Raw genomic sequence first — 22,695 nt, 5'->3', positions numbered from 1 at the left:
AAAAAAAAAAAAAAAAAAAAAAAAAAAGAAGCAACTCTGAAATGGGGAAAACTGGCCCAGGGCCTCACACCCCAGAAGCTCCAGGTGTCTAGAGGACTCCTACATCATGGGGAGTCCTTGGGGGTTGAGTGGCTCCAGGCTGTTGAGTTCTTGGTGGCTCTGGAATCGGGAGCTGGGGGGGTTAGGATGCTCACCAGAGCTCTGGGGCACCCAGGGCCTGGGAGAGCCGCCAGAGGCTGAGGCCGAGGGTGGGGCCTGGGTGGCCCAGCTCCCGCCCCAAATATGGCTGTGGGGAGGCCACAGCGGCCCTGACCAGACAGGCCCAGACTAGACAGGCGCTGAGTCTCTCAGCAGACGGCACTGCTCTGCCTCTCCCCCAGCTTTACTGTGTCCCAAGCCGGGCCTTTGCCCCCTGCCTGGGATGCTAGAGTCCTCACCTGGCCCGGCCATGCCCTTGCTGGGTGACCCCGCTGGGTCTCTCTACCTCTCTGAGCTTCTGTTTTTTCCATGCATGAGAACTGCGACCTCCATCCTGGGACTCTCGGAGGGTGGGAGCTCCAGGTCAGAATCACTGTTTGTGGTCCATGGGCTCTGGCACGGTGGGGCTGGGTGTCCGGTAACTGTCTGCCCCACGTACCCCCGTGGAGGGGGCAAACAGAGCACATCTAGCCCCACCGTGTACCCAGCCCTGGCAGGGCGTGAGCAAGACTGCCCCCAGCAATCAGACCTCAGTTCCCGGTGCCCTTCGCACTTTGTGTGCACTGCCTGGTTCATCCTCAGATCCACGCTCTGGGGAAGTATCGTCCCCATTTGTCAGGTGAGCAGATTGAGGCAGGACTGCAGCCCCTCCACGCTGGGGAGTGGCTGCAGTGGCTGTCCTGGGCAGGAGCCAGCTCACGTAACTGGAGAGGGCAGAGTGGGGGCCGGGGGCACCCAGGAAGAAAGGTAGGTGGAAAGGTATCTGCTGGGGGGGTGGAGAGCACAAGGGCCTGGCCTTTCCTTGGAAGCTTTGTGGGGTCCCTTCCTGGGTGTGTGTGAAGAGTACAGTCAGGGCTGCACCCCGACCCAGTCCTCACCAGCCCAAATGGTGGGAGTAGGTGCCTGGCAGCCCAGGCCCTCCACAAGGGGGCAGGAGGCGGTAGGAGGCCTTGGAATCAGCATCTGGATGCCAGTCAGCCTGTGCCAAAGGGCCCTGCTGCGTGACGGCCTCAGCTTGGCCATCGACACGGCCGGCTGGGGTCAAGTGAGGGTGCGCTGACCGTCCACACCTCTGACCATAGGCCACCAGGACCCAAGGCTTGAGCAGGTCCCTGCATCCTCTCTCCTGCACAGGATGCCCACCGCCGCCACCCAGTGAGAAGGGGTCCACAGCCCTGGCGTGAAGCTCCTCCCAGCAGCCCAGCATCTGCCCCGACTGCCCAGGAGGCCCCTCAGCCTGCCGCCGGCCCCAGACCTCCCCGCTGCGGCGTGCCTGACCCGCTGGATGGGCCGAGTGCCCACAACCGACAAAAGCGGTTCGTGCTGTCGGGCGGGCGCTGGGAAAAGACGGACCTCACCTACAGGTAGGGCCAGGGGCTGCGAGCAGGCTCTCGCCCTCCACCTACCGCCCTCACCCTGCTTCTTGAGACACACTTGTGCCAGATCCCCATGGTAACAGGCTGGTGTATCCACTGGCCTCTGAGCCCCCTGGGTCAACACCCCAAACCCACACTTAGATGCCCACACAGATGGTACCCCCTGTACCCATGCCCTCCCTCAGCAGAGGAGTCTCAGCACATGCCTGGTCACACTGTAGACATGTGGGGACACAGCCTTCAGTCAGCCAGGCAGCCTCTGTGGGGATGCACTAAGGGCCAGGTCCTGGGATTCTGTGGTGAATGAGGCAGACACGGCCCCTCCTCTCAGCGAGCTAGGTGTTATCCACACCGGGTTCATATCTATCGCTGCAACTTGGGATCCGAGCAGGTAGGGAGCAGCAGTGGCAGGACAGGTAATAGCTCAGGTGACCTGAGGCCCCTCAGGGTGATGCAGCGGGGCTCATCCTGGGAGAGAAGGTGTGAATACTGGTGTGGTGTCCCGAGGCATTGGAGCCGAGACTGCTGGGGGCTCCGGAAATGTCCTGGGTGGGAACCAGGAGGGGGCAGGTCTAGGGCCCAAGGTCTCCCCACAGTGAGCGGTATAGTCAGGTCTAGAAGGTGGGCCTCGGGGCTCCTGGTCCTGTGTTCTTTCCACCCAATGCAGATACTCATGGGCACCTGAGGACACAAACCCACACAAAGATGTGCCCATGTGGCAGAGGGACTGGTGTGCCACACCTGAGGCCCAGGGCACACCTGGCCTGTGTCGTGCATGCCTGCTCCCCCACTGAGCAGCATCCAGGGGCAACTCCTGGCCCAACAGCCATCAGGGGCTGATGCTGCCCCATGAGCCAGGTCCAGGCCCCTGCTCCTCCCCCAGGATCCTCCGGTTCCCATGGCAGCTGGTGCGGGAACAGGTGCGGCAGACGGTGGCAGAGGCCCTACAGGTATGGAGTGATGTGACGCCACTCACCTTTACCGAGGTGCACGAGGGCCACGCTGACATCATGATCGACTTCACCAGGTGAGCCAGTGGCCGGGGACCCCTCTAGGAATGAGCCCCACCCATCAGCAGCCACTGACTCTGCCCCCACTCCCCTGCAGGTACTGGCATGGGGACAACCTGCCATTTGATGGACCTGGGGGCATCCTGGCCCACGCCTTCTTCCCCAAGACCCACCGAGAAGGGGATGTCCACTTCGACTATGACGAGACCTGGACAATCGGGGACAACCAGGGTATGGGCTGGGGACCCACTTTCCAGATGGGGCTACTGAACATCATAGAGAATGGGGACTTGCCGAGGTCCCTGAGCTGGGCCCGCAGCTCAGTGTCTTGCTGCAGGAGCTCGGGGATTGCTGGGCTATCTCCCTTTTCCAGGCACAGACCTCCTGCAGGTGGCAGCCCATGAATTTGGCCATGTGCTCGGGCTGCAGCACACGACAGCTGCTAAGGCCCTCATGTCCCCTTTCTACACCTTCCGATACCCGCTGAGCCTCAGCCCGGATGACCGCAGGGGCATCCAGCACCTCTACGGCCGGCCTCGACTAGCCCCCACCTCTAGGCCCCCAGACCTGGGCCCCGGGGCCGGGGTGGACACCAACGAGATTGCACCACTGGAGGTGAGGCCCAGGAGGGTGGGGAGGCAGGAGGTGAGGCCCTGCTTCCAGCCCCGACCCCCACTGCTGGCCTCTGTGGCTCCAGTGCAGGCTCTTTTTGACCCTTCTCTCCTACCCCAGCCAGATGCCCCACCAGATGCCTGCCAGGTCTCCTTTGATGCGGTCGCCACCATCCGCGGCGAACTCTTCTTCTTCAAGGCAGGCTTTGTATGGCGGCTGCGCGGGGGCCAGCTGCAGCCCGGCTACCCTGCGCTGGCCTCGCGCCACTGGCAGGGGCTGCCCACCTCCGTGGATGCAGCCTTCGAGGATGCCCAGGGCCACATCTGGTTCTTCCAAGGTGAGTGGGGGCTGGAGGTCACACTTCAGGAATATCATGGTCAAGGGTAGGGACAGACGGCAGACATGATGAACAGATGGAGTGTGCCTCGAACTCTTGGGGCCAAGGAAGAGTATGGCTCACTCCTCTGGGCACAGCTGGGAGGCTTCCTAGAGGAAGCGGCTCTCGAGGTTGGAGTAGAATTGAAGGTATCACACCCCATGGAGCATGTGTGATCATTACCCCTGGTCTAGAGATGAGGCTCCGGGGCTCAGAGGTGGTGAAGTGACCTGCATGAGGGCACAGCTTGGAAAAGGCAGAGAGGGATGTGATCTGGGTCTGGCAGAGACGAGAGCCTGGAGCATTGCGGGCAGCAGGGACTTCACAAAGGCCCAGCTAGGGCCTGCTATGGCAGGGCTGGGCCCAGGGATGGGCAGCAGGTGCCTGTCCAGGGCAGCCAAGTGCAGGGAAGGAGCAGGAGCCCAGGCGGCCTCTCTGCTGCTTAGAGTAAACTTCCCCACGTGTACCTCCCAGTGCCTGCATTGCCCAATGTCCTACTTGGGGGTGGGGGGTGCCAAGCAGGCATTGCTGGCCTTCATGTTTTATGGACAAGGAAACTGAGGCTGGGTAAGTCCGTGGCCATGGTGGTGGCTGGGCGGGTCCACAGTGGCTGGATGTGGCAGTTGGGCAGCTTGTTGCAGCCTCCACTCTCTAACAGGAGCTCAATACTGGGTATACGATGGTGAGAAGCCAGTCCTGGGCCCCGCGCCCCTCTCTGAGCTGGGCCTACTGGGGTCCCTGGTCCACGCCGCCCTGGTCTGGGGCCCCGAGAAGAACAAGATCTACTTCTTCCGAGGCGGAGACTACTGGCGCTTCCACCCCAGCACCCGCCGTGTGGACAGCCCTGTGCCCCGCCGGGCCACCGACTGGCGAGGGGTGCCCTCTGAGATCGACGCTGCCTTCCAGGATGCTGACGGTGCGCTGGGGGTGGGGTGGCTGGGGGAAGCGGGGTGGTGGCTGCATCTCCCACCGGTGGTGGCTGGGCATTAGCTCTCATTGCGGGTCCTCTGCCTGGCGAACTCCTTCTCCACCCCCTCCTCGTGCCAGGGCAGTGCTAGACCCCTGTGCTGCAGATGAGGAGACTGAGGGCCAGAGAGGTACAAGGACTTGCCGAGGTCCCTTGGTCGTGCCTGTTGAAGTAATAACTGCTGCTTGCTGAGGGCCAATGAGGCTCTGGGCACAGTGCTGAGCTCTGTACATGTCTCATGCGATTTCCCGATGTAGCATCTGTTATGAACCCAGTTTCCAGAAGAGCAAACAGAGATTCAGGTGGTGAGGTACCTAACCAGGTCCACCAAGGTGGACAGAACCAGGACCTCCACCCAGGCAGTCCCTGCTTCTAGCCAAGAGCCACCTGCCTCCTGTGATCTTGAAGCACTAGATCTGGGACTCACAGTCCAGCGCTCTCTCCCGTGTCCCCCCTTTGCTTCTGTGCTCCCCCACATCGGGACCTGCCGGGAAAGCTGTCCTGTAGTGGTCTCGGGCTCCTGGGCTCCAGGTCGCCAGTGTCCCCCATCTGACTCAAGGCACAGGAGAGGTGGTGAGAGGGGCGGGATTTGCTTTCCTGAGGGGCAGGAGTTGGGCCTCCGAGGCTCTGGCCTCTGTCAGTCTGGGTGGTAGCTCATATCAGACCCTGGGGCAGGCAGAAGGGCTTGCCCAAAGGGAGGTTTTGGAAGGGACACCCTGGGGTCTACAGGTTTCAAGGAACTCAGCAGTGGCCAAGGTCTGCCCACTGGGACTTGCCCCTGTGTCCACCCGCCCCGCCTGACCCTCCTGTCTCCTCAGGCTATGCCTACTTCCTGCGCGGCCGCCTCTACTGGAAGTTTGACCCTGTGAAGGTGAAGGCCCTGGAGGGCTTCCCCCGCCTCGTGGGCCCCGACTTCTTTGGGTGTACCGAGCCTGCCAATACTTTCCGCTAACCATGGCTTGGATGTCCTCAGGGCCCCTAACCCCTGCCAGGACACTGACATCGGCTGGAGACCGTGGCCATCTTTGTGGCTGTGGGCACTGGGTGCGGCACGGAGCCGTGCCTACCCGGGGGTGGGGGGGGAGGCGGGCACTGCCATCAGGACTGCAGGAAGGGCCGCGCGGGTCGTGGCCACTGCCAGTGACTGCCTCAGACTGGGCAGGGAGGCTCCGGCATTAAGGGTGAGGGTGGCCTCAGGCCAGCTCCACCCAACCTGTGCTGGTCACAGTCAAACCCAGCTGCCTTGGGTCTCTGTCCCCATCCTTCAGAGTAGCACCTCAGCAGGGCTGGGGGAGTTGGAGCCCTCACTGTCCTGGCTGTGGGGTAACACAGGGTGCTGGCATGTGGGTCCCAGGGCACTGTGCCTTCTGTCTTTTCCTGAGAAGTCAGCTCTAGTAGGTGCTTGGAACTGGCTGCCTTCCAGTTGGTGGTTCTGGAGACCTGTTCCCCAGGATCCAGGGCACAAGGGCCAGGCAGCTGGGGAGGGGGGTGCTTCCTGCCAGAGACCCTGGGACCTGGAGGCCCCAACATACCTCAATCCTATCACGGGTCAGATCCTCTCCAGCCCTCACCCCACACCAAGCCCTCCAAAGCCATGTAAATGTGTACAGTGTGTATAAAGGCTTTTCTTTTTTTTTTTACTGAGGACTGTCATTAAACATGGTCATTTTCTACCTGCCTGCCTGGGGTGTCTCTGTGACTGCAAGGCCAGGATGGGGGGAGAGCTGGGCCAGGGAGGTGGGAGGACTGGCTGGGAACCTGCTCTGCCCTGGGAGCCAGGGTTGCAGCCCACCCCACCCCCAAGCCCCTGGTCCTCGGGGCCGGGTGCCCTGCTTAGGGCTCCTCCTCATCTTGCTGGATGCCCGGAGTGGCTTTATAATCTGTTCCCTGCCTCCACAATGGCCCCTCATACCCTCGTCCACCAAGTGGTGGTCACTCTTTCTGATCATGCCACGTTCCAGCCCCTATCCTGCCGCTGTCAAGACACAGAACAAAACTCATGGTTACCACCGCCAACCATTCCTAACTCTCCAGGGTCTCCTCGCCTGCCACCCAGCCCCACGCGAATGTTCTTCGGAGTGGCACCTACCACGGCTGCCATTTATCAGATGGAACCATAGGAAATTGTCAGCAGTGGGTCGTTTTTGACCTACTGCAATTGTTCAACCGGATACACGGATGCTTTGATGCTTTCCAGTGTGTCAGGCCCCGCTCCAGCTGTAAGCGCCCCAGGGCAGGGCTGTCTGGCTTCAGTGCACCCGGCTTGTGGTAAGCATAAAGCGCAGAGTTAAGGAGGGAATGGAGACGGTCCCCCCGCCCCCACCAACCCCAGCACTCAGAGGATGCACCAGCCAAACCAAACACCACCTGGGCCTTGAAATCCTGCCAACCCCATCCCCAAAGCCACAGGAACAGTGTGGGCCCGGAGCTGGGATAGCGGTCCCTGAGCCCTCCTATCCTCTCAGCTGCACTGAGTTCTTGGGCCGAGGAAACTGAGGCATATGTGCTTCTGGCCTCCTCCAGGCCTTCAGGCCTCGCCTCGTTCCTCCTCACTGGGCTGAGTTACAGTCCCAGCTGTGAGACTGGGAAGACCACCGCCTGAGTCAGGGCCGCGGTTGCTATTTCTGTCCGTGAGAAATTTTCCCTGGTACCTCCACTTCGGAGGCGGCCTGGGAGGAAGAGAAACGTGTCGAGACTCCTTTAAGGGGCACGCGGGGGCGCGCTCGGCCTTTTGTTTGGGCGGCAGCGGCGCGCGCGTCAGCGTCAACGCCCGCGCCTGCGCACTGAGTGCGGCCTGGTCGTCGTCTGCTGCGGCGGTGGAGGAGCCCGGCGGCGGCGCAAGCACCTGGCCCGGCTCGGCCAGCCCTTCGCCTCCGGCTTCGGCTTCCCTGGGCTCGGCGCGCCCCGGCCCCGCCTCAGCCCTCCTGACCCTCGCAGCCCGATCGTGGCCGCCCGACTCTGCCGCCGCAATGATGATGATGGCGCTGAGCAAGACCTTCGGGCAGAAGCCTGTCAAGTTCCAGCTGGAAGACGACGGCGAGTTCTACATGATCGGCTCTGAGGTAGCCCGCGGCGCGTCCTCTCTCTTCGGGCCCCGGGCCGGCCTGGTCCCCGCGGGAGCCTCGGGGCGGGTCTGCGCGCCGGGAACGCGCGTCTCCATTCATCGCGGCGGACGGGCGGGCGCGCGCGTGCGCGGCCGGCCAGTGGGGCGTGGTCTGTCTGTGTCTGGGGGCGCGGTTTGACCGGGGCGTGGTTGAGCAGTCCCCAGCCCCGCGCTCGGTTCACCCACCGGTGTTGCGGAGTCGCGGACTCCCCCGGCTGCCAGGGCTGCGGCGTCCCGGGGCCACGGGGCCACGCTGAGTTTCACTGCTCCAGCCGGACACATAGAAACGGGGTGTTATCTCTTGCGACACGTGGGGGGAGATGTTGTACCCCTCACGCGCACCTGTCCCACACTGCTGGAGCTGGGATCCTGAAATCGTATGTTCGAAACACGGGGCTTAATGAGGGCTCACTCCCTTCGTGTTCGTGAACTTTGAGGTGGGCGGGGAGTTGTTCTGACCTTTGATTACCAGTGAGGAAACAGGTTGGGAGGAGGATACTTGCTTTTGGATGGCTAAGGCCGCAGCCCCCGAGTTAGATCTATGAGCAATTCGGAAGCGCTTGACACTTCGGATATCTTGAACTAACTCTGAGTTAGTACAGGGGAAAGAGCCTTATGCTTTAATCCTTAACTAAAAGTGACTTTTCAGCACTTTGTTGAATCATGTGGTTGACTGACTTTAGGAAAACCCTACAACTGGTTCTTCACTGGTAGTTTATACCAAGTATATTAAGTTTTTCCAGATTGCCTCAAACTAGGCTTTTTGGCAGTCCCAGGTCTGTGTGTGTACATGCACATACACATATATTTTTCAATTATGGATATGCAATTTAGATGTGCAAACACCAAGCAGTAGTGTCTTCCTCATGTAATGAGCTAAGTGCAGATCTTGGAGAGTTAAAGCAGTTACAAATGCCAGCGGTTGCTTCTCCTTGTAGCAGTTTTCAGTATTAGACATTTCATTCCTTTTTTTTTTCTTTTTTTCCCCCACAATGTTTTTTTTTCCATCACAATTGAACATAGTGTGAATGAATTAAGCCTCATGATGGTCACACTGAGGCTTCCAGGACTCCCTGTGATTCCTGACTTGTCTGAGTTGTATTGAGTTATGAGACCAGTGTTTTCAGTAGCATCAGAACCTTAGTGTTTCCTTTTTTCACCAGTTTTTGTAAAACACAAGGGGCAGGATGCAACACATTTTTCATGTCATCACAAAAATACTCTTCAAAGCTAGCTGTGCTGAGGAGAGGAGCCAGTGCTGTGGAGCACTGAGGAGCTGAGGAGCCTCAGCTGTGCTGAGGAGAGGAGCTGTGCTGAGGAGAGGAGCCAGTGCCTGCCATCTGCCATAGCTCATGGTCCTCATTGGCTGGTGGGCACAAAGGCAGTGGAGGAGTTTCAGTTTGTGATGATGGACAGATTGTTTAAAGAAACCTTTACCTGGGACTTCCCTGGTGGCGCTGTGGTTAAGAATCCGCCTGCCAGTGCAGGGGACATGGGTTTGAGCCCTGGTCCAGGAATATCCCACATGCTGCGGAGCAACTAAGCCCATGAGCCACAACTACTGAGCCTGCGATCTAGAGCCTGCGAGCCACAATTACTGAGCTCGTGTGCTGCAAAATACTGAAGCCCGCGCGCCTAGAGCCTGTGCTCTGCAACAAGAGAAGCCACCGCAATGAGAAGTCCATGCACCACAACGAAGAGTAGGCCCTGCTCACTGCCACTAGAGAAAGCCTGCACGTAGCAGCGAAGACCCAGTGCAGCCAAAAATAAATTAGTAGTTAATTTAAGAAAAAAAAAGAAAGAAAGAAACCTTTACCTGATCTAACGGGCAGGAAGAGCAGTCAGTTGAGCATTGACCCTGAGTCGGTGGTACTTTTGAAAATCAAGCTTGCGTTTATTAGGTGGAGCCCACAGCCAGGTGGGCAGAACGTCAGGAGGCCTGGTTCCAGCTCTGCCTGTGTGTCACTTTTCTCATGTATGCAATGAGATGCTTAGACTAGATGGTCTCTAAGATCTTCCCCTTAGCACATTTTAGATTCTAGACAGCTAACTGCAGTCTTCTCTTTCAGCCCTGTTGAGTGAGAATGTTTGTCCTGAGATACAGTATATAGAGACCACATGGGAGAAGGGAGAGGCAGTTTGCTTTCTGGGGCCTGGCTTAACAATCATCAGGCCTTGAGAGGCCTGGGAAGGGTTCAGGGTCAGAGTGCTGTCTACTGATAAGCAGCAGCTCCTCTGACAGCATTGGGTGGATGACCCCCAGGCCCCTTGCCCTTGGCAAACAGGCACCATATTCAGAGAGGTGGGCCCGCCAGAGCAACACCCTCAGCGCCCCCACACACTTGGGTGTAGCAGCCTTGGGAGGGCATCCACAGGTGCAGTGAGCGTGTCACCCTTCTCCTGCCATCTGCAGGCAGCCGTTGTCACCATGCCAGAGTCACTACTGAGAGGATCCTAGGAAATCCTCATAACCACAGCTTGGTTTTCCATTTGGGAAACCCGGGTCCAGAGGTGGCAAAGGCTGGTTCAGGGAAAACCCAGGAAGGCAGGCCTGGTCTCCTAAGTTCTGAAGGGACCTTGGGAAGGGCCTAGGAGTGTGGGAGGTCTGCAGGACCTGCAAAGTAGTAGTGGGGGCATTACAGTCAGTGTCTTTTCAAAAACCTAATGGAAACTATGTGTTTACCCTTGGACGGTAACCACACTCAAGCCAAATAACTCGCATGGGTCTGTGCCTGCAGTGGGGAGCACCAGTGACCCTGTGGCCACTTTCTCTTGCACTGTTCGGCAGCCCTGGTTGGGCATCATGTAAATCTTTGATTCATGGAAAATGGAGAAACTTTTTAAAAATAAATATACTATAATGGGGTAGGTAAGTGGGAAAGTAGTAGAAGTGGTCCTTCGTGGGTGAACCTCACAGCTGATGAACGTCTGACAGAGAAGCAGGGCGACCCAGAAAAGGGAAGTGATGCCTGGTCACAGGTGGAGCCAGCACCCAGTCCACCTGCTGTCCCTGGCCATGTGACTCAAGTGTTCGTTTTTGAAAAGTCAGTGAAACAATGGAGTTTCTTTATAAAAACTTTAGGACTAGATTTCTTTTCATCAAGTAAGCCGTACTTCGAGTATTTGGTACAGGCAAACTGAAGCTATTGTTTGGGGCAGTAATGATTTATATAGCAATCTAAGGACTGCTGATAAGTGCATTTTAAACTCTTTGGAAAATTCCTTTGGTATTTCTGGTTTGAGTTTTGTTACTAAACAAAGCAACAAAGGCCATGGGGGAAATTATCCTGCATCTGTCTAAAATTAAAAGACCTTTTTGGTCTTTATTACATCGTAAAAATATCAAAGTCTTAAGATAAAAGAAAGTCAGAGAGGCCTTGCATTTCTGGAAAGTGCCAGAGATCCTTAGTCCAAAATCAGAATCACATCGAGCTGCTTAGTGAGCTCGGGGGGCCTGCCTCCCCAGTGTCTGGTCAGGCCTTTCTGAATTTGGTCCTGTCGTCTGGATGCAGATGTTATTACCCCTGCCAGAGGAACAGATGTAGGCCAGATACGAACTGCTGTTGAACCCCTGATGTCAGCAGAATGTATTTTTACTGCTGCTGGAAGCCTGGCGCCTGGAGGCCAGGGGGCCAAGTCGAGGTGTGTTTGTCTGTCACTCATCCAGCAGAGCCTCTGAGCCAGGGCCCTCCCCTTCCTCGAGGAGCTGCGACCCTCATAATGAGCCTTCTCGCTTTACTCATAGGTGGGAAACTACCTCCGTATGTTCCGAGGTTCTCTGTACAAGAGATACCCCTCGCTCTGGAGGCGACTAGCCACTGTGGAAGAGAGGAAGAAAATAGTTGCATCGTCACATGGTAAAAAAACAAAACCTAACACTAAGGGTGCGTCTTCACGAGGGTTTGTAAACCTGTTTCAAAACCACTCGCTTATGTCATGAAGATAAAACGTTTTCACTCCGGAGCGTCTTCACGGCAGCCCTGACCTTAGGGTGGCGGAGTGTCCTGGGGGCCCCCTGGAGCGGGTGGTCCTCCGTCAGGGTCGGTCAGGGTCAGGTGTTGGCAGCGGGCAGTAGGTGGAGGGGGCGGGGCCAGGGCGGAGAGGGTGTTGTGAAGACCACTGGTCTGAAAACGTTTTAGGAATGCTGTGATGCTCTACCATATGCCGCGGGCGTGTTGCCATCGTCACCCTCCATGCGCCCGGGCGGCGGGGGGCCGCCCCAGCCCCCTCTCCCCTCGGGCTTTCACCGCTTCGCTTCCCAGCGCACATCCATCGTGTGGCACTTGGTTCTGGCAGTCGGTCCGCTGGTGCTCGTGTGCATGTCCCGCTTGGGGCTGTGGGGCGCTGCCACCCGACCCGGGAGGGCGGGCAGAGGGTGCTCCTCACCTCTGAGCTGGGGAGAGGCCCTGTGCCTCTGGGCTTGGTCGAAGCTGCCTTCCCTTTGGCAGGGTTGCCTGGCGGAGCTGGCCCGGGCCTCGTGTGCGTGTGCCTGAGTGCGTGCGCGTCGCCCGTTTGCGTGCGTGTGCCCGTTTGCGTGCGTGTGCCCGTTTGCGTGCGTGTGCCTGCGTCCCTGCGTGTGTGCATGTGCGCTTTACAGTCTGTCCCGTGCCGGTATGTCTGTAGGCGCTGCGTTGGTCTCGTCTACCATGTTCTTTTAATGCAGGAGCCGGAGCTGCTTTTCTATGCGCTGCTGTAACTTTTCAGTCCCTCCCGCGCTTTCCAAAGCCTCCCTGGTCCTCCCTCCGCCCCAGTGGAGCGCCAGTCACTAACCAGTGCGTCCCCAGCTGCGCTTGCCCCTTGGAAGCCTTGGCGACTCTTTGGCCTCGCGCTCGGGAGACTCTTTCCTGTAACCATCTGTCTCTCCACCAGGCTTCCTAGGTGAGCTGTGGTCGAACTGCCTAGAACTCCCCGCTCCCGGGCAGCTCGCATCCACTGGCGCTGGGCCAGGAATTCCTGTTTGGTGTACAGCAGCTCTTTCCAACTCTCTGGGCTCTTGTTTTAAAAGAAAAATGTTTCTCATCCCTCATTTCATCTCCACCTTGCTTCGTGTCGTGGACTGCAGCGGTGTCAGACCTCTTCCCACTGGCGGTGTCACTCTGGAGCCTTCCTTTCCCCGAGAGGCCCCGTGGGCTGAGCTGCCCATGGGCGTCCCCTGTGCCTGGAGCCAGTGCTCCTCCCGGGACACGTTAGTCCCCGTCCATCCAGGGAGTGCTGACCCGGGAGGGCTTCTAGAGAAAGCCAGGGTCCAGACCGCCCCTTTGGAAGAGGCCAGCATTGGGCAGTAGTGAGGTTGACACCCGCTTTCCCACCTCCTGCATGTGAGGACCTCAGTGCGCTGCATCTCCTGGCTGCTGCTGTTCACTGCCCTCCCGCAGGGTGACCGCAGCCGCATCTCTGGTTGCAGATCATGGATACACGACCCTTGCCACCAGCGTAACTCTGTTAAAAGCCTCCGAGGTGGAAGAGATTCTGGATGGCAACGATGAGAAGTACAAGGCCGTATCCATCAGCACGGAACCCCCCACCTACCTCAGGTACTGCACCCCCGGGCTCGGCTCGCTCTCGGGACACCCACGGGTATTTTTCTCATGCCCTGGAGCCAAAATACTTTTCAGCAATTTACCCATTGTGTTTACAGATCATCTTAGCCAGGCTTCGAAGTTTTTTCTGACTTTGGAATTTCTAAGAAACATAAGTCAAATCTTGGGTTCTGGAGAGTCATTAAGAAATGCTTTGAAAGTGGGATTCACTAATCTGTCAGAACAATTAGCGGCCCAGATCAACTCACAAAAAACACAAAAAAGATTTGAACGTATCAACGTAGATCCTTTGAAAGAGCATTTACACTAACAGTTAAACGGGAGAAATTGGGAAGTTGCTACCTTGTAGAGTTTGTTCATTTAGATTTATAAGAAAAACTTGGATACCCCAAGTATTTTCTCTATTTTATGTAGACAAATAGGTAAAGTGTGATCCACACTGAAGCACAGGAGTAAACAAACACAGGGAATGATGTTTGTTCTTGGGTGTGATTTTAAAAATGCAGAATAAAAAAATAACTAGCAACATAAAGAACCGGGGAGGGCGTCATGGAGTGGGCACACTCACGCCCACCGTGGCGGCTCTGCCTCAGGCATTGCGGCCCCAAAGTTTTTTGTTGGTCTCTGATCTATTAATTCCACCCCTGGGAATTTGTCCCAGGGAAATAATTTATACTGTAAACAAAAACCATTATAAGTACAGAGATGCTATTGGTGGCATGTGAATTATAAAGGGAACTAGGGAGCCCCTTGAGTGTCCTGCCTCAGGGAAAGGCTATGTGAGCAAAGATGCAGACACCCAAATAGTCTGGGGTTACACGATGTGTTGTGGGTAAGTAGACCCTGCAGCAACCCGAAACCTGGCTCACATGAGCGAGACGTGCAGAATACCTGCGTGACGCTTTCAGCTTTCACGAAAACATGCGTTTAGGTGCATGAGATGGCGGGAGCACTAAGGCGGGGGGCAGGCCATTGTTTCAAGTGATGCGGTTACGGAAAATCATGAAGGTGACATGGTACAGAGGTTGGGGATGGAAAGGTGAGTTACGTACAGTTGCTGCCCTCACGTTGCTCCCAGGTTACTAGGGACACGGCCCGAGGGTGATGAAGGGGCTCGCAGAGCAATGTGGGAGCCCACCCACTCCTGTTGGTCAGCTTTTGGTACTTTCCTAGTAGTAAAAGCAACTTGTAATTTGGAGAGAAGAGTGAGCTCTTTTGGGACATGGGTTCCTTGGATTACTTTGAGCATCATTTTCTAGAGAGTATGTACCAATGTGTCTTCTCACTTCTACTGGTCTGAAGGCCCAGAGGCCAGAGCCGTTGCCTAGTCTGTCTCAGCCTGGACTGCATGTCTAAAATAACAGTCTGAGTCTCTGGCTGCTTCAGACCTCCAGCGACTCACAGCCACCTGCTGAGTGCATCCGTTTCCTGCAGAGCACGCCAGCCCCTGTAATCAGGACCCTCTCTGTGTCTCCAGCCCTGCTGCCCTCTGTGTTCTTCCTGAAATGCTCGCCTCTCCTCCACCCATGAACCGTGACTCAGCATTTAAGCCTTTGCTCCAGGGCTGCTCTACTGGGCAGCCTTCTTGTACAGTCTCCTCCTGGCAGAAGGGACTGTGCTTCCATGTGGCTGTAGCACGTTGGGTCAGCATGTAGCACGTTGGGTCATGGCTGAGGCACTGGGCTGGGGCCCCTCTGCACCTCCCCTAACCCAGGAGCAGTGCTGGTGGGAGCCTAGGGAATAGACACCCGTGGAGTCTGGGGTGCACAGAGGTCCCCACTGGGACCTGGGGCCCAGCAAGGGCGCAGTGGGCATTGACCACGACCTGATGCCTGGTGGGCAGTTTCAGCTCGTAGACTGAGCGGAGGTATTTCCATGTCTCCCAGGGAACAGAAGGCTAAGAGGAACAGCCAGTGGGTGCCCACCCTGCCCAACAGCTCCCACCACCTGGACGCCGTGCCCTGCTCCACCACCATCAACAGGAACCGCATGGGCCGGGACAAGAAGAGGACGTTCCCGCTGTGGTGAGTGGGCCTCGCTCTCTGACTCCACCGAGGTCCTCCAGCATGTTTTAGTTTCCTCCTCCCCAGAAAAACGCTCTGCTTTGACCTCCTGTCCCAGAAACTCTGCACTGCTCCTCCTTGGGGCTGGTCTCCCTCAGCGTCCAGCATGACTGGCCTCTGCGTGGTCCAGCCTGGCTCTGCCTGCGCTCACCCCCGGCTCCTCAGGTAACGTTCCTGGGTGCAGTCCCTGGACCTTTTCTCTGCCATCCACATGACTCGATGCTTAGTTGCTCGTGGTGCCCGAACAGAACGCCACAAACTGGGTGGCTTGAAGCAACACAAGTTTATTCTCACACAGTTCCAGAGGCCGGGAGTTTCACTGGGCCGGAATCAAGGTGTTGCCAGGCCCTGCTCCCTCCAGGGTCCCTTCCAGCTGCTGGCAGCTGCCACGTTCCTTGGCTCGTGGCAGCATCACTCCAGTCTCTTCCTCCCTGGTCACATGGCCTCCTCTGTGTGTGTGAAATCTCCCTCTCTTTCTCTGTCACTCTCTTTTTTTTTCTGGCCGTGCCGCGTGGCTTGCAGGATCTCAGTTCCCTGACCAGGGATTGAACCTGGGCCACTGCAGTGAAAACCTGGAATCCTAACCACTAGGCCACCAGGGAACTCCCTCTCCCTCTCCTTCTTGTGAGGACACTTGTGATGTAATTTAGGGCCCACTTGGACAAGGCTCCCTCTCCTTTTTTGCTCTGTAAGGTGACAGTCACAGGTTCCAAGACTTAGGACATAGATGTCTCTGGGGGGCCATTTTTCAAGCTCCTGCCCGCTAAGCTGTCCTCTGAATGCCGCCCCAGGCACCTCCAGCACAGGCTGCCTGCAGGCTTCTCTAGCCCAGGACACAGCAATCCCATCCTTCCTGTGCCTGGGCCACAATCCTGGAACCCTTCCTCCTTCTCACAGCATAGAGCCAGTCTCCACAAATTCTACTTGCTCAGCTCTCCAAGTGTCCAGAATCCGACCACCCTTGGCCAGCTCCCCACTGGGCGTGTGCCCCTTCACTCAGGGCAGGTCCTCTAGATGCCCCGTCACACCAGCATCCACGTGACAGAGTCCTGGTGGTGGCTGCCACTCTCTGGCCCCGGCTCCTGCCTCCCTTCACCTCAGGCACAGTGGCCTCCTCAGCGCTCTTCAGCTGCCCCGGCACTCCTGCCCTCGCTATTCCCTCACTTCCTGCCAGCATCTGCAGGCTCATCCCTTTCTCCCTCCTCCTTCCCTCCTCCCCCTTCCTTTTTCTCCCTCCCCATCCCTGTTTGAATGTCACTTCTCAGAGTGGTCCTCCCCTTTTAGAATGGCCACTCTGTCCTAGAGCATTCGTGTCTGGGCGGGGAGAGGGGGGTGTTTTCCTCATTTGTTTGTTTATTTGTCATCTGTGCCCCCAGCTCTCTGAGAACAGTTCTCAACCCTCGGTCTTCCACCCTTGGGTTTCCTGTGCCCACCCTCACCCCATATCTTCCCGCTTCGTCTTCCTAAAATACAGGTGTGAGCACAGAACTGCCTTGCTCTCAGTCTTCCGGGGGCTCCCTCGGGGTCGAGGCTGGAGATGGAGAACTGTGGGCACTTGGACCCCTGTGGCTTCCCAGCATCCTGCCACTGCTCCCCCGCCCCATCTGCACCCCTCCTTCCCTCAGCAGCTCTTGACTCTCCTGCCCCTCGGCCTTTGCTCAAGGGCTTCCACTTTTGGGAGTACCCTTCCTTTCCTACAGTTTCCTGGGAAAGTCCTACCTGCTTTGGGGCTTAAATCTCCCTTACTTCGGACATCTCCATCTTGTCCTGCTGCCCAAGTCAGCATCTCTCCTCCCATCCCACGTGTCCGTGGACCCCTGCTGGCACTGTCTCTGCCAACTCAGCCCATAGTGGACAAGTCCCTGTAAGAAGCAGGGTTTCCCCTCTGGTTAGGTCACAGTGACCAGTGGTGCAGAGAGGGAGGCCTTGGGTGCAGGGATCTCAGCCCCCCTTGCTGAGCATGCTGCTGCCTCCCTTCCAGCTTTGACGACCACGACCCAGCTGTGATCCATGAGAACGCGTCCCAGCCCGAGGTGCTGGTTCCCATCCGACTGGACATGGAGATAGATGGGCAGAAGCTGCGGGACGCCTTTACCTGGAACATGAACGGTATGTGGTGGCCAACCCACCATCTTGCACACAGTCTTGTTTCCTGCCTGCTGCCCATCAGGGGGACCCTGGACTCTGATTGTGACATTCAGAGCACTGTGGAGTAGATTTGGACGGTGTGGGCTTTGGGTTCAAATCCTGGAATGCAAACCTGGTTCATTGTTTGAAAATCAGTCAGTGTGATCCATCATATTAACAGACTAGAAAAGATAAATAAATCCCTTGATTATATCAATTGATACAAAAAAAGCATTTAACAAAATCCAGCACTCGTTCTTGATAAAAACTCAGGAAATTGGGAATAGAAAACATAGTGCTGGCAGTACTAGCCAGAGTAATAAGACAGGAAAATGATATAAAAAACATACGCTTCAGAAAGGAAGAAATAAAACTGTCTTTATTTGTAGATGGCATGATTATCTACATAGAAAATCTCAAGAGACCTACCAAAAAAACCTGCTAGAACTAATAACCGAGTCTTAGCAAGGTCACAAGACCCAAAATAGACATGCAAATGTCAATTGTATTTCTATACATTATATACTGTCAGTGAACACGTGGACACTCAAATGTCCAGTATAAAAATATGTTATTATTTAGAGTTACTCAGTTAAGAAAAAAGGTGTAAATCTTACAAACATATAGTTTGTTTCAGGAAACATTTTGTATGCTGAAAACTATAAAGCACTGATGGAAGTAATTAAAGGAGATCTGAATAAATGGACAGACAACTATGTTCATGGATCAGAAGATTCAAGATGTTAATTCTCCCTAAAATAATATGCAAGTTTATTTTTTTTTTCATTTTTATTGGAATATAATTGCTTTACAATGGTGTGTTAGTTTCTGCTTTATAACAAAGTGAGTCAGTTATACATATACATATATCTCCATATCTCTTCCCTTTTAATATGCAAGTTTATAAGCAATTTCTTTGAAAATCCCAGCAAGACATTTTGTAGATTTAGACAAAATTGTTCTAAAATTTCAATGGAAAGGCAAAGGAACTAGAGTAGCTAAAGCAATTTTGGAAAAGAAGAAAGTAGGAGGAATGAGTCTTCCTAATCCCAAGACTTGGTGTGGAGCTGCAGTAATCAAGGCAGCATCTGAATCTACAATGATCATAGACTAAAAAAGTTAACTTTTAAAATCCTCTGCACAATATACTCATAGGATGCTTGGCCTGAGCACCTTAGCTTCCTGCTGCTTCTCCAGAACTGGATGTATGCATTATCAATAGTAGGCTGGCTGAGTGTTCAGGTCTGGCACAATGGTGCTGTGAGGAGGTTGGTCTCTAGCTCTTCTTCTGGGCTAGTGAAATAGTGGGGTCAGTTGTCTGTTAAACAGACCTCATTCTATTTATTTATTTAGTTATTTCTTTCTTTTCTTCCTCCCTCCCTCCCTCCCTCTCTCCCTTCCTCCCTCCCTTCCTTCCTTCCTTCTTTGTTGCGTGCGGGCTTTCTCTAGTTGCAGTGAGCAGGGGCTACTCTTCACTGCAGTGTGTGGGCTTCTCATTGTGGTGGCTTCTCATTGCAGAGCACGGGCTCTAGGCATGTGGGCTTCAGTAGTTGTGGCACACAGGCTCAGTAGTTTTGGCTCATGGGCTCTAGAGCTTAGGCTCAGTAGTTGTGGCGCACGGGCTTAGTTGCTCTGCCACATGTGGGATCTTCCCGGACCAGGGCTCAAACCTGTGTCCTCTGCATTGGCAGGCAGATTCTTAGCCACTGCACCATCAGGGAAGTCCCAGCAGACCCCGTTCTTGAAGATGGAATCATGCCGAGTGCTTGTGAGGGAATTCATTCCTTTTTTATATATATATAAATTTATTTATTTTACTTATTTTTATTTTTGGCTGCATTGGGTCTTCATTGTTGCGTGCGGGCTTTCTCTAGTTGCAGAGAGCGGGGTCTACTCTTCGTTGCAGTGCACAGGCTTCTCATTGCAGTGGCTTATCTTGTTGCGGAGCATGGCTCTAGGCGTGTGGGCCTCAGTAGTTGTAGCATGCAGGCTCAGTAGTTGTGGCTTGCGGGCTCTAGAGCACAGGCTCAGTAGTTGTGGCGCAAGGCTTAGTTGCTCCACGGCACGTGGGATCCTCCCGGACCAGGGCTTGAACCTGTGTCCCCTGCATTGGCAGGCGGATTCTTAAACCACTGCGCCACCAGGGAAACCCGGGAATTCACTCTTTTTTTTCCCTTCTCTGTGGCTCATCCCAGTTTGGCACGTGGTCATTGAAGTTTGGGTTATGAGAAAGGGCAGGTCTGGGGAAAACAGTTGACTGCACAGGACCTTGCTGTAGTCCGGCCAGTAGTGGACAGTCCCCATGAAGCTCACCCCTGAGGCCTGGATCTCCAGGATCCAGGATCCGTACCCACCCCCACGCTGTCGCCTTGCTGAGTGTGTGTGCTGCCCACAGAGTCAGAAACTCAGTGGGGGGGTTGTAAAAAGCCACACGCAGCCCCAGGTGATCTCTGGGGGATTTCCACTGTGGAGGAAGTGGTGGATAGACATGCACCTGCTCCGTCTTCCAGTGGATGCTGGCTTCCAAGTGGCTTGTCCAGAAGGAACCTGTGTTAGCTCAGGCCGCGGTGACAAAGTCCCACAGCCTGGGGGGCATAACAGCAGGTTTTATCTCCTCCCAGTTCTTGAGTCAGGGTGTTGGCAACGTTGGTTTCCTCTGAGGCCATCTTCGCCCTGTGTCTCCACGTGGGCTTCCCTGGTTGCCTGGGTTGGAAGACGGGAGGAAGTGGCACGTCAGCTCTGAAGTGCCTTTGCTTCCCCCCTCCCCAGACAGCTCACTGGTTAGAACTAACAGAGCCGTGCAGTCCTAAGCCCGGGAGCGGGGAGCCTGGGGTTGGGGAGCACATAGGGTCTTGACCACCTCCCAAGGTGTAGGGGGTGTGTGTGTATGGATTGAGGGCCAGAAGCGGGGTGTTCGTCTTGTGCTTCCTCTCCTTACCGTGTCTGGGAGGATCCATCGTCCTCATCTTTATGCTCATCTTCATCCAGGTGGGTTGGCAGAGGAGGACAGGCTGGGGGAGGTCAGGGCTGAGCACGGTGACATTAGGCCCTGCAGTCCACCAGCAATCCATACCTCTCACCTCATTTCAGAGAAGCTGATGACCCCTGAGATGTTTTCAGAAATTCTCTGTGATGACCTGGATTTGAACCCACTGACGTTCGTACCAGCCATCGCCTCCGCCATCAGACAGCAGATCGAGTCCTACCCCACAGACAGCATCCTGGAGGACCAGTCAGACCAGCGTGTCATTATCAAGGTAGGCAGCTCCCTGCCCTGCACCAGGGCCTTCCTTGTACTGGTGGGGGTCATGGGGTGCTGAAGCTACGTGGAGGCTTCAACAGAAGCCTGTCTGGGATTCATGCTGAGGGACAGGGCTTCTGGAAAGCTGTCCTTCAGGCAGCTTATCCCAGGAAAGGTGTGGGCTGGCTTCTGAGTAAGGTATCACATTCTGGGCGCATTTGGGGTGCTGCTGTGGCCTTGCCAGGTGTGGAGCAGAGCCTGGGTGGTACAAAGGAGGTTGTGCCAGCTGACAGGTAGAGCAGGGAAGGCTACAGTAAGATGAGCACACTGCCACACTCTTCCTGTGGGCAGGCTGCGCCAAGCACACCCCATACTGTCTCAGTAACCTCCACCATCCTGGGGGAAGATGCTGTGTTACAAGTGAAGAGGTGGGGCCACCTACCCGCAGCTGCCCTGCTGAGAAGTGGTAGAGCTGGGGTTTGGGCCCAGGCCTGCCTGCTGCAGAGCCTGCTTGGTATGAAGCAATATCTCATTGTGGTTTTGATTTGCATTTCCCTGTTTGTTTGTTTTTTTACGGTATGCGGGCCTTTCACTGTTGCAGCCTCTCCCATTGCGGAGCACAGGCTCCGGACGCGCAGGCTCAGTGGCCATGACTCACGGGCCGAGCCGCTCCGCTGCATGTGGGATCTTCCCGGACCGGGGCACAAACCCCTGTTCCCTGCATCCGCAGGTGGACTCTCAACCACTGCGCCACCAGGGAAGCCCATTTCCCTGTTGATTAGTGACCTTGAATATCTTTTCATGTGTTTATTGGCCATTTGTTTATCCTCTAAGGCTGCTTAAGTCCTTTGTGTTTTTGAATCAGGTTTTTGTTGTTAAGCTTTAGCGGTTCCCTGGGTCTTCTAGATAGCAATCCCTTTTCAGATAAAGTGATTTGCAAATATTTTCTTCTATTCTGTGGGTTGCCTTCTTATGTTGTTGATAGTGCCCTTTGATGCATAGAATTTTTTTATTTTGGTAAAGTCCAGTTTGTCTATTTTTTCATTTATTGTGTATGCCGTTGGTGGCATATCCGAGAAATCATTGCCAAATCCAATGTCATAAAGCTTTCACTCTGTGTTCTTCTAAGAGTTTTATAGATTTAGCTCTTACATTTATATGTTCCATCCATTTTGAGTTAATCTTTGCATATGGTGTTAGGTAAGGGTCCAGCTTCGTTTTTTTTGCATATGTATATCCTGTTTTCCCAAAACCATTTGTTGAAAAGATTATCCTTTCCTCATTGAATGGTCTTGTCAATTTTGTTGAAAATCATTTGACCACATATTTGAGGGTTTATTTATGGGCTGTCCCACTGGTCTATTGTCTGTTTTTATGTTGGTACCACACTGTTTTGATTATTGTAGCTTTGCAGTAAGTTTAGAAATTAGGAAGTGTGAGTCTTCCAGTTTTGTTCTTTTTCATCATTGTTTTGGCTGGACGTCCTTTGTTCTTAGATTCCATATGAATTTTTTTTTTCTTGGCCGAACTCTGTGCATGTGGGATCTTAGTTCCCCAGCCAGAGATCGAACCCAGGCCCCCTGCAGTGGAAGCACAGAGTGTTAACCACTGATCTGCCAGGGAAGTCCCTCCATATGAATTTTAAAATAGATTTTATTCTATTTCTGCAAAAATATTGTTGGGATTTTTTTTTTTTTTTGGCAGTTCGTGGGCCTCCCACTATTGTGGCCTCTCCCGTTGCGGAGCACAGGCTCCAGACGCACAAGCTCAGCGGCCATGGCTCACGGTCCTAGCCACTCCATGGCACACGGGATCCTCCCGGACCAGGGCACAAACCCGTGTCCCCTGCATCGGCAGGTGGACTCTCAACCACTGCACCACCAGGGAAGCCCTCTATTGTTGGGATTTTGATAAGTATTACATTGGATTTGTAGACTGCTTTGGGCAATCTTCACATCTTTATAATATTGTCTCCCAATCCATGAACGTGGGATGTTTTTCCATTTATTTATGTGTTTAATTTACTTCAGCATGATTTTTGTGTTTTTTTTTTTTTTTTTTTTTTTTGCGGTACGCGGGCCT

The 22,695-nt window shown here is 54.9% G+C and overlaps 2 protein-coding genes across 5 annotated transcripts in view; both read left to right on the top strand.

Annotated features, from left to right (window-relative positions):
- The window catches only part of MMP11 (matrix metallopeptidase 11), an 11,244-nt gene extending 5,122 nt beyond the window's left edge, over window positions 1–6,122 (top strand). The window contains exons 2-8 of one of the 3 annotated variants that reach the window (XM_027088773.1): window positions 1,333–1,562; window positions 2,458–2,601; window positions 2,682–2,815; window positions 2,958–3,199; window positions 3,321–3,533; window positions 4,231–4,488; window positions 5,358–6,122. In XM_027088773.1, coding sequence (XP_026944574.1) covers window positions 1,333–1,562; window positions 2,458–2,601; window positions 2,682–2,815; window positions 2,958–3,199; window positions 3,321–3,533; window positions 4,231–4,488; window positions 5,358–5,408 — 1,272 coding nt within the window. In that variant the 3' untranslated portion in view covers window positions 5,409–6,122. Of the gene's footprint in view, window positions 1–1,332; window positions 1,563–2,457; window positions 2,602–2,681; window positions 2,816–2,957; window positions 3,534–4,230; window positions 4,489–5,357 lie in introns of all 3 variants that reach the window. The other 2 variants (XM_027088772.1, XM_027088771.1) reach the window with 2 other exon arrangements.
- Window positions 6,123–7,275: 1,153 nt separating this feature from the next.
- The window catches only part of SMARCB1 (SWI/SNF related BAF chromatin remodeling complex subunit B1), a 27,252-nt gene continuing 11,832 nt past the window's right edge, over window positions 7,276–22,695 (top strand). The window contains exons 1-6 of one of the 2 annotated variants that reach the window (XM_027088775.1): window positions 7,276–7,601; window positions 11,388–11,499; window positions 13,047–13,176; window positions 15,069–15,206; window positions 17,227–17,354; window positions 20,463–20,629. In XM_027088775.1, coding sequence (XP_026944576.1) covers window positions 7,509–7,601; window positions 11,388–11,499; window positions 13,047–13,176; window positions 15,069–15,206; window positions 17,227–17,354; window positions 20,463–20,629 — 768 coding nt within the window. In that variant the 5' untranslated portion in view covers window positions 7,276–7,508. Of the gene's footprint in view, window positions 7,602–11,387; window positions 11,527–13,046; window positions 13,177–15,068; window positions 15,207–17,226; window positions 17,355–20,462; window positions 20,630–22,695 lie in introns of both variants that reach the window. The other variant, XM_027088774.1, reaches the window with a different exon arrangement.

The sequence above is a fragment of the Aethalodelphis obliquidens genome, unplaced genomic scaffold (assembly GCF_003676395.1).
Source record: "Aethalodelphis obliquidens isolate GAN/ISIS:26980383/991018 unplaced genomic scaffold, ASM367639v1 scaffold63, whole genome shotgun sequence".
NCBI classification, from domain to species: Eukaryota; Metazoa; Chordata; class Mammalia; order Artiodactyla; family Delphinidae; genus Aethalodelphis; species Aethalodelphis obliquidens.
This window is presented reverse-complemented; position numbering and strand designations above follow the sequence as displayed.